Here is a 10,476-nt window from a genome sequence, read left to right on the forward strand (position 1 = left end):
TGAATATTTACAGAGAAATATAGAAGGATTTCCAATATTTTCTTTTAAATTACTGATGACCTTTCCCAATAGAAGGCCAAAGAGTGGAATATAAAGAGGATTTATAGGGGGAGGGTAAAATGGTGCAGGGAAAATCCAGCTCAATCCATAGAAGTATTTTTTTTTAATGTTTTATATATATATATATATATTTTTTTTTTAATTTGGTTCTCCCCAAGTAAAGAGTTAAACAAGGCAAGCAGGCCAAATGAAAGTGGGATCCATACAGCTTGTGTTCATGTTGCCAAATCTCAAAGGTTCTGAACAATGGACTGGCTTTTCGTGATGAACAGAGAAGCAAAGACCTTTATCCTGGTTACTGCTAACTGCACAAACAATACTGTCCATGTGATAACACTGAACCCATTGTAATTCTGCATACTGTGCAGATATGCCATACTTGTACACATACTACTTACAAACCAACCGATAATATGACATGTAACAAGAAATATATGACAAAGAAATAAAAATAATAAAACACTAAAACATCTTCCTAATGTTTCAAGCAATTGTGCATCTGACTCCCTAACAATATGGCAATAAGCTACTACAACTCACAGGATATATATTGCCATTATTATAATGCTGTAGAAAACCTTCATTACTATAATACTTTAGAAAACCTTCTAATCCATTACAAATATAGTAATGAGAAGTGAAATTATATCAGGCAACATCTATTGAATTCAAGAGAACTGTTACTAAGAGATAACATACAGAAATAATGATGCCTGAGTACAAGAACTGTAGCTGTGAGTGGAGAGAGAGAGGGGGGATAGTGTGTGTGTGTGTGTGTGTGTGTGCACACGTGTGCATGCAATTGCAAGCAAGCATATACAAATGTGTATGCAAGCTTGCACCATAGGCAATTCTATTAATACCCACCATTGTGAGATCCTATCCAAGTTCTAACCGTCAGATGTTTTTTTTTTGATTTTTGTTTTTTTTGTAAAAAAAAAACATTCTAAATGAGGTTGGATACCTCACAATGATAGATACTAGTAGAGCAGCCGCTAAGTTTGCTGTAAGTAGTTAATGAAATATCTTGGTGAAATAAAGTAGTACTATCAAAATAGCAGAAACACATTATATTGTCTAATTTGAGAAGATGGAATGGCAGGAAATGTTATTGAACAAATAACAAGGTCACCTGGCAAGAAAACTATACGTGGTTTGCATCCCTATCAATGGATCTATCGCACTTCTCTATTTCAAATATCTTATAATGTCTGATATCACATGAAAACAACTCAGTTTTGAATAGACTTAATTTTGGAATAAAGACTTATCTAGTAAATACCAATATAAAAGTAGTAAAAATTATTCTCCACAAAGGCAGTTTTCTATAATATGTGTTGGTAAGTAAGAGTGTATACAAGCGGATGTGTCATGTACTGGGATAGACAACATGCACCTTTTATAAGTGCTGATTTGCTCTTACCATCCGTCTCTGAAGGTTTGTGTTGGCATGCATGTACATGGGCTCCAAAATTTTCACTTTAGCTGGTAGAGTGCACATCTGTTCAACATCAATTTTCAATGTACATATAATGGTGTGTATGTTTGTGTGTTTGTGTGTTTGTGTGAATGCATATGTATGTGTGTGTGTGTAAGTAATTCTAAGAACATCTCTGTGTATATTCGTATGTAGGTGCTTTGGCCTGCAAGGTGCATGGTTCCTCAAAGTCACAAAATGAAGTTGACTACTGTTCAATCCAAGATGGCTTTGAAGAATTGGCTGTTTTCAATTTAATGTTGAACTGCTTCAATGTTGCATCCAAAGCTGTCTCATTCCCACTGAAGTATGCCGACACCGCATTGTGGAACAAAAGAAGTTGCTTGTGCATGACTTTCACCTGAAACAGAAATGAAAATACGACCATTATAACTAATAACAATAACAACAACAACAATAATCTCAAGTTTCAGGGAGGACATTCGGTGAAAGCGACCAGATCTGTGGAGGACAAAGAATTGGATTCTTCACGAAGATAATGTCCCCTGTCACTAAGCTCTCCTCACTTGTGAACTTCTCGCCAAAAACAACATGGTGTCATTTCCGCAGCCACCCTATTTGCCGAATTTAGCACCTGCAGACTTAACTTATCAACCCCGAAAGGATGAAAGGCAAAGTCAAAAGGGAGAATTTGAACTCAGAACATAGTGACAGACAAAATACCGCTAAACGTTTTGCCTGGCGTGCTAATGACTCTGCCAGCTCAACACCTTCAATGATAATGATAATAATAATAATAATAATAATAATGGGTTCAAATGCAGAAACAAGGCCTGAAATTGTAAGGGAAGGGATTAGCTGATTAGACTGACCCCAGTACTTTAGTGGCACTTTGTTCATCAACCCAAAAAGATGATAAGCAATGTTGAATTTGGCAGGATTTGAACTCAGAACATAAAGAGCTGGAACAAGTTCCACAAGTCATTTCACCAAAAGCTCTAACAATTCTACCAATCCACTATCTATTTACTACTAATGAGCTGGCAGAATTGTAAGTGTGCCAGATGAAATGCTTAACAGTATTTCAACCATTGCTACATTCTGAGTTCAAATTCTACTGAGGTCAACTTTATCTTTCATCCTTTCAGGGTCAATATAATAAGTACCAGCTGAACACTGGGGTCAATGTAATCGACTCATCCCCTCCCCAAAAATGCTGCCTTTGTGGAAAAATTTGAAATTATTATTATTATTAAGGCAACGAGCTGGCAGAATCGTTAGCATGCTGGGTGAAATGCTTGGTAGTATTTCATCAGTCACTACATTCTGAGTTCAAATTCTGCTGAGGTCGATTTTGCTTTCCATCCTTTCAGGGTCAATAAATTAAGTACCAGTTAAGTATTGGGGTTGATGTGATTGATTGTCTCCTTCCCCACAAAATCCAGGCTTTGTACATATAATAAAAAGGATTATTATTATTTAAAATTCAGCTTCCATGCTGATATGAGCTGGGCGGTTTGACAGGACCTGACAAGGTGGAGGACTGTGCCATGCACCGATGTCTACTTTGGTATGGTTTCTATGCCTGGATGCATTTATTAATGCCAATCACTTCACAGAGTGCACTGGGTGCTTTCTTTGTGGTACCCACACTTAATGGTGATTGCCTCATCATTGGTCAAATGTGGTCACAATAACTGAAGGAGAGCAAAAGTGAGAGAGCGAGCGGGCAATGAGCCAAGGTACAAAGCTAAGGGAGAGTAAATAAGAGGAGAAAATGAGGGAGTACAGCAGTGAACAGGGGAGGACGAAAGGGCTGAGAAAAAGGGAGGCAAAAAAGTTGAAAGGGAGATGGGGTGATTGTGTAAGGGGAGGTTAGGGCTATCCAACACTATAACAGGTGACTATAGAGAGAAGGAATGAGGGAAAAAGAATACTTTACTAGGATGGAGAGGAATCCTGAGAGAGAAGTGTGGAGGATCATGGGGTAAATTATAAATTGAAAATATGTAACTTGTTCTCTGTAAATATTTTCAGTATTAAATAAATTAATCAAATCGTCCAACCCATGCTAGCATGGAAAGCGGACGTTAAACGATGATGATGATGATGATGATTAATTCCTTGTGTCATTACTTTTGCACAAGTGCAACACGCTTAACTCAATTATTTTTTCATTTGAAATTTTTTTTTTGTGAATCAAACTGTTATCTTACCTTATTTTCTTCCAAAAAATTTAGCTTGATGGCTACATCAGCACGTAGAGATTCATATTTTTGTTTATGTTCTTCAAACTTGGTCTTGGCATCTTCAACTTTGGGTATAGAATTACTATCTCGTGGTCCCATTTGAGCAAACTCAAGGTCATTTCTATATGCATCATATTCCAGTCTGGAAAAAGAAAATCATACGTTAGATAAAAACAACTAACAATTCCAACACGAAACGATTTCGGTTTAAATATAACTATAATCAACAAAACAAACTAGTCAGGTTTGACTAGTTCTACAAATATCTACATTTACATATATTGCTAGAGAGTATGCATTTTAACGATGCTACCCATCCTATCATATAATCATAATGGAATAGCAAATTTAGAGTGAAGCCACTTTTCCAGTCCTGCAGTCTTGCTAATCTAAGGCATTGCAAATGTATTGCATGGAATTTAAGTAATCAATATGAACAGGTTCCTAGATTTTGCCACTTTATAACAAAATTATCAATTGTTCAAATTGCAGTAACATGTAAGCCAAAATTTTTAATTAACCCTTTTGATACCAACCTACCTGAGGCTGCCCTTAGATTTATGACACAAGCTTCCTGTTCTAAAACGATCTAAATTAAGACTTCCATCAAAATTTTATGCTAGTTTATATCCCAAACAATAATGACCAAATTATTTTACCAAATTCTTCATTTTTTTCAAAATGAATTGAAACAAAAGCAGTGTATTTCAACAGAATTAAGGTAACAAAAGACTCAACTAGTAAAGGTTCTGAAATGAAAACCCAAGTTTCTAAACTGGAAATTTTCTTTTTATGAATGACAGAAAAATGAACTTAATTTTACTAGAATCTTTCATTTACTAATTCCACAGTAAACCACCCTGCTCTAAAAACAACCCAGACAGTAAAGTCTGCTTGGAGTATATTGTAACTTTTTTAATGTTTACAATGATGAAGATTTTCTTCCCATAGGACGCTCAAGAATTAACACTATAAACTAATAAAAGACATTTGTTAGTTACATAGCAATTAGTATTTTACAATTATGGATTATACTCACGGGCAGTTAGCAGTGAAAAGAAAACAATGAGCTGCACTCAACAACGACATGAAATATTGGCAAAGAAATTGAAAATCTTCAAATGTTACCTAGATTACAATAATTCAGTGCATTTCTAAAATAGAAAATAAATAAAATCTGAAAAGCAATAATAAGAACATCATGAACTAACCTAGCATTTTCATACTGTTTTATTGTAAGTAGAGTGTCTTCCATAGTTTTATTGCATAGTGTGTTCACAGAAGAAGTAAAAAAATTCATGGCACCTAGAAAGACGAGACAAAGATAAGAAGGCCATAGAAACAAGTCCATAAAACAATCCAGTCACTTCATAATAGTTTCCAGACAAAAAAAAAATTTAGAAGTAAACTCAAGCGTTAAACTACAATTTTAATTACATACCCTAAAACAAAAATATAAAATAACAGGAACAACAAGTTAATAATTTACTTACCCAATAGTACTTCACCATTTCTACTTAGTGTTCTCTGTGTTTCAGAATTGTAAGTAAATTCCTCCTGGAGATCTGGAGATTTTGCAGCTAACTCAGAGAAAGATTCTCCAAGAGCTTTTTGAGTTTGCACCACATAATAGAAATGATTGGTTAGAGAACGTGCCAGACGCAAAATGTTGCAATATTTGCGTTGTGTTTCACGCAAAGCTTCGATCTGAGTTTCCAACTCCAGATCTACAGTTCGCGAACCCTTGCCAAATTTTTCAGATAAAAGTTGACGAGTACATTTGTATGTATTCAAGCTCCATGAGCGAATTGTGTCAATCTTGGATACAGCAGTCTGAGTGACACTGCCTTTAGGTACGAAATCTCCATTGCTCTGAGGACTCGACAGTGGAATATTACTTGTGGCTGAAATAGATACAAATTGAAAATACACAACTTATATGGATAGATGAAGCTAAAAACAGCTATAAAGCATTTTAGTAACATCAGAGGCAACAGACATAATTATTATTTAATAGACATCAGTATAAACCAAACTTGTACAATTGCTACATTAGCTTCATTTATTTTTTTTTATTTTTTTACTTACCTTCAAGCACCACTTCAAAGAAAAAAGACATTTTTTTTAATAAAATAACATAAAAAGTTTCAGTTTAAATACAATTCATTTCTGATGTGGAAACTTTACATTTTGCAAAATAATTTTAGAATACATGCTGAGTAAATTATTCTATAGTCTCCAATGTCCAAAGTTTATAACAATTAAGCAAGTACTAAGTTATTTAATTAGGCAATAATTAAAAGCAAACAGAAAATTGATAAAATAAATGGTAGAATTAAGGATAGGGATTCAAAATGTCATAGATTAAACTAAAAATTTTAAAAGTAGTAAAACTAGAATTACTACCAACCAGACCAAAGTAACCTGATAATAATAACAGAGTGTAGACAACTGAAAGTAACTTTAATATGATATTGAAGTTTTATATTATTTACTTCTTGTGATTTGGAATTAATATTAACAATCGTAATATTAACTCAAATGTAAAGGTAGTGAGCTGACAGAATCATTAGCACCTGGGACAGAATGTTTTATGGCATTTCTACCAGCTTTATGTTCTGAGTACAAATTCTGCCAAAATTGGCTTTGCCTTTTATCCATTTGGAATTGATAAAATAAGTACCAGCTGAACACTGGGGTCAATGTAATCAACTACTACCCTACTTCCAAATTTCAGGTCCTGTGCCTATAGTAGAAAGAAACAATCTATTAATCCAACTGTAGCTTTAAGTTTCAAAACTCCTGAAAAGGACCCGTTATCAAAAACAATTTTTAAACATTTTTTATTTGCTTATTTATGCAAAAGTTTCAAGTTTTTAGGTGAGTCTTTGCTATTATTGCCAAAATATTCTACTTCTGAAGTGTACTTAGAAGTAACCACTCATTAGAAATTCGTCACTTTCTTAATTATACTTTACAGTACAACAGCAGTTGATACAAATCACTACTTTAAGCTACAATGTTGTCATACAGTTCAACAAAAATGTTCACAGATTAATGACATAAAAATAGACATCAACAAAATTAACCGCTTCGCTACATTTCTGAGTAGTTTATGGAAATCTAGCATATTCTGACTATATAAACAAAACATCCAAACATCACTAAGATAAAAAGCTTTAAGTCTAACATTTCTCAACTCTCTCCAATTCCTCTGAAAAAAAAAAGCTAGAAATTCACAAATCACAAACTGAGTTATCAGAATATTATAAAACACTGGGTTATCCACTTCAATGTAGACCTAATGCATTAACTTTAAAAAAAAAGGAGGGCAAAGACAAACAAGAGAACCTTTCGTCATATTATGAAATACAAGGTTTTATATTAAGAAACAAGAATCTCTTCATTATTTTATGCGTGTTGCTTCGTTCAAGAACTACAAACAACAAATTTTTACATAGCAATAAGTAAATATAAATGTAAGCATTTAAGTTGGGAATGCCTTTAACATTTAAATAAGTTTTGAAAGGTTAAGAAATACAGAAAAGACAAATAGAGAGTATGTAACCATTTATCATTGGGAACAGTGGAAAATAATTTAGTTCTGAAAAATTCATTTCTCATCATACAAATATATATATACATACACACACACATATATATACAAACACACAAACATATACACACAAACATACACACACACACACAGACATTTGTATATATCTTTTACTTGTTTCAGTCATTAGACTGTGGCCATGCTGGGGCACTGCCTTCAAGAGTTTCAGTTGTACAGATTGTTTATGGTGATCAAATGTATGTGCTGTACATTAGCTCACTTCCTCCATCAAATCACCATTACCCACACAGGTGCAAGTGTGCCACAAGTCGAAAATGATCATAGAGCAACGTGAGATGAAGTGTTTTGGCTCAAGAACACAATGCACTGCTTGATCTAAGAATTAAAACTATGATTTCATGATCAGAGTGCAACAATCTGACCACTAAGCCATGTGCCTAAACACATACATACACACATACATACATATATATATATATATATATATATAACACACACACACAGAGACAGGAAGACAATGTATACACACACACAAACACATATGTGTGTTGATCTAATATATTCCACTTTATGTTAGCTACCTTTTAAAAGCTAAGCAATTAGCTGTCTTATAAAGATATATTTTATAGCTGTCTGCCATTACTTCTATAGGATATATATATACGATTGTCTACCACAGCTTCTATAACTAAAGTATAGACCTATATTGTCAAAAGACAGAAAACATAAAAATCAAATTGTTTCTCTAGATTTCTTAAAATAATCTTATGGTAGACTCAGTGCTTTAGATATTTCTAGCATAAAATGTGAAGGTAATTTAAATACAAGACACTCCTTTCTTATTTTGCTGTTGTTGCTGTATCAAGACAGTTTATTAACTGTAAAAACCTTTTTTGGATTCTAATGGTTGTTTCTAGGATAATTCTAGCAGCTACGTAAGAATATTCAAAATTTATCACAAAAAATAAAAGACGGAGGATGATATTATGAACCTCGATACCACTTAGAAAAAAAAAATCTGCAGAACTCAAACTTCAAAAGATGCTCGCAATGAATAAATGGAAGATCAGTTTAAAGTAATACACTAAACAATTACAGTTGGTGTTCTCCATTGCAGCTCACATGAATAGCTTCGTAGAGATTACACTTGATCAATACAGCAATCAATGGAAGCAAATCAGTTCTTTTTTTATTTCTTTTTATATAGAATTCAAAGTAAAGGAAAAGTAAATAATCAATGCTGCCCTTCTAAGTTTCTAAGTACAGACATTATTTTCTTTATTATGTCTGTATAAAACATATCTGGCTAATGAGCAGCACAGAACTACAACGTAAACATTTACCTAACTGTACTTGTTGAAACCAGAGAGAACCAATCACATCTTGTCGGGATTTCCTATATTTTCTGAATTTATATTTAAATGATCAAGTTCAATAATGCCATAGAGATGTGTATTTAACTAGATGGTATTTGTTTTAATTGTGGCAATTTTCATTATCAAGTTAAGTGACTGAAGACAGAGATAACATGCCAACCAGTTAACAGACTATGTATCTTAAATATTCCATCTTATTATCTTATAGTAAGATCCTTCTTCTGTGTCCAAGTGGAGATACATGAAATTATTGAAAATACGTAGCAGTCAGCCAGGGAAAATTAGCCAATGTTATGCTAGCAGTCTATCCAGGAGGAGATTTGTGTCATTTAAAACATTATAGAAACAGAAAATTGCAGGCCCATTTTATGCCCACCTTTCATGCTGGCAAGAGTTGAACTGGTCACCATAATTTAAGCTATTACAGGAAGGTCAGAGGATCATACATTTCAGTTTCAGCAGTATATTGTAGAGTATTAAAAGATTAAATATTTTGCATGAATTGAAGTTTTAGAAGAGGTTTAAATGAATACTACCATTAACAATAATGATTCCTTATAAAATGTTTAAAATGAAAAAAAAAAAAAGGAAAAGAAAATAACGAATCATATTTTACATCCACTTTTTAATGTTGGCATGGGTTGGACAGGTCACAACATTCATCAAGATCTCCATCTTACATACACAGAGAAAATCAGACAGGTTTGTAGTTGTGTGTCTTACAGTGTATACATGCCACCTGCACTAAATAGGTTATCCCATGCAAGAGAACTAGAGAATAAAGATGCCCCCTCTACACAGCATCAGTTCTTAATCAGAATCATTTTGACTTACCTCTCATCTTGTGAGGACTAAATGCTGCAGCTGCATTACTGTGCCAGCACCTGCACATCTAGCATCAAATTCAACCTCCCACTCACCATCACTCATGAATACAGCCCTGAGATACTGAAACTTCTCCATTTGTTTCAATGACATTCCACAGCAGAGTGCACTGGGGAGACTTCATTTAATTAATTATCTTTTACTTGTTTCATTGCCCCAGCATGGGGCATTGCCTTGAAGAGATTTTAGTAGAATGAATTGATCCCTGATATTTTTTCTATCAGGCCCTTTTGCTGAACCACTAATTTACAGGAATGTAAATACACCAACACCAATTGTCAAGAGGTGGCAAGGAGGGGGGGGGGACAAAGATACACACTCATATACAATGGGCTTTTTTCAGTTTCCATCTACCAAATCAACTTATAAGGTTTTGGTCAGCATGAAGCTATAGAAGACACTTGCCCAAGGTGCCCCATGCAATGAGATAGAACATGGAATCATGTGGTTGGAAAGCAAGCTTCTTACCACACAGAGAAGCCTGTGCCTATAATTAGTATATATTTATATAGAACACTGTAAATCAGAATACCTGAAGCATGTATAACAGATAAATCTACAGCTATCTACATTATACATGTTCCAGGTATTCTGCTATACACAGTCCTTACACACATGCACCCTCGTTTTGGGATCACTACTACTTTGTTATCTCCCCTTCTTCTTAACTCTCCTGTGTGACCCTTCTGTCCGGCATTCACCATGATAGATTGCTAACCACTACACACATTTTTTTTCTCTCCTTGTTTCTTTCTATGGAAGAGCGTAGGCTCGAAATGTTAAAGACTTTTTCAATTCCCGAGTGTTATACTAATACAGCTATTTGTTTTCTACACCACCTGTCTTCGTCTGTTATTTTTTTGTGAATTCTCCCTATATATATATATATAT

The 10,476-nt window shown here is 34.0% G+C and overlaps 1 protein-coding gene across 3 annotated transcripts in view; it reads right to left on the reverse strand.

Annotated features, from left to right (window-relative positions):
- Positions 1–6: 6 nt before the first annotated feature.
- Positions 7–10,476, reverse strand: part of LOC106881312 (arfaptin-2) — an 85,436-nt gene continuing 74,966 nt past the window's right edge. For all 3 annotated transcript variants that reach the window (XM_014931652.2, XM_014931656.2, XM_014931653.2), the window contains 4 exons: positions 5,241–5,651; positions 4,959–5,052; positions 3,715–3,889; positions 7–1,898 (listed from right to left, as the gene is read on the reverse strand). In XM_014931652.2, the coding sequence (XP_014787138.1) occupies positions 1,746–1,898; positions 3,715–3,889; positions 4,959–5,052; positions 5,241–5,651 (833 nt within the window). In that variant the 3' untranslated portion in view covers positions 7–1,745. The remainder of the gene's footprint in view (positions 1,899–3,714; positions 3,890–4,958; positions 5,053–5,240; positions 5,652–10,476) is intronic.

The sequence above is a fragment of the Octopus bimaculoides genome, chromosome 5, assembly GCF_001194135.2.
Source record: "Octopus bimaculoides isolate UCB-OBI-ISO-001 chromosome 5, ASM119413v2, whole genome shotgun sequence".
NCBI classification, from domain to species: Eukaryota; Metazoa; Mollusca; class Cephalopoda; order Octopoda; family Octopodidae; genus Octopus; species Octopus bimaculoides.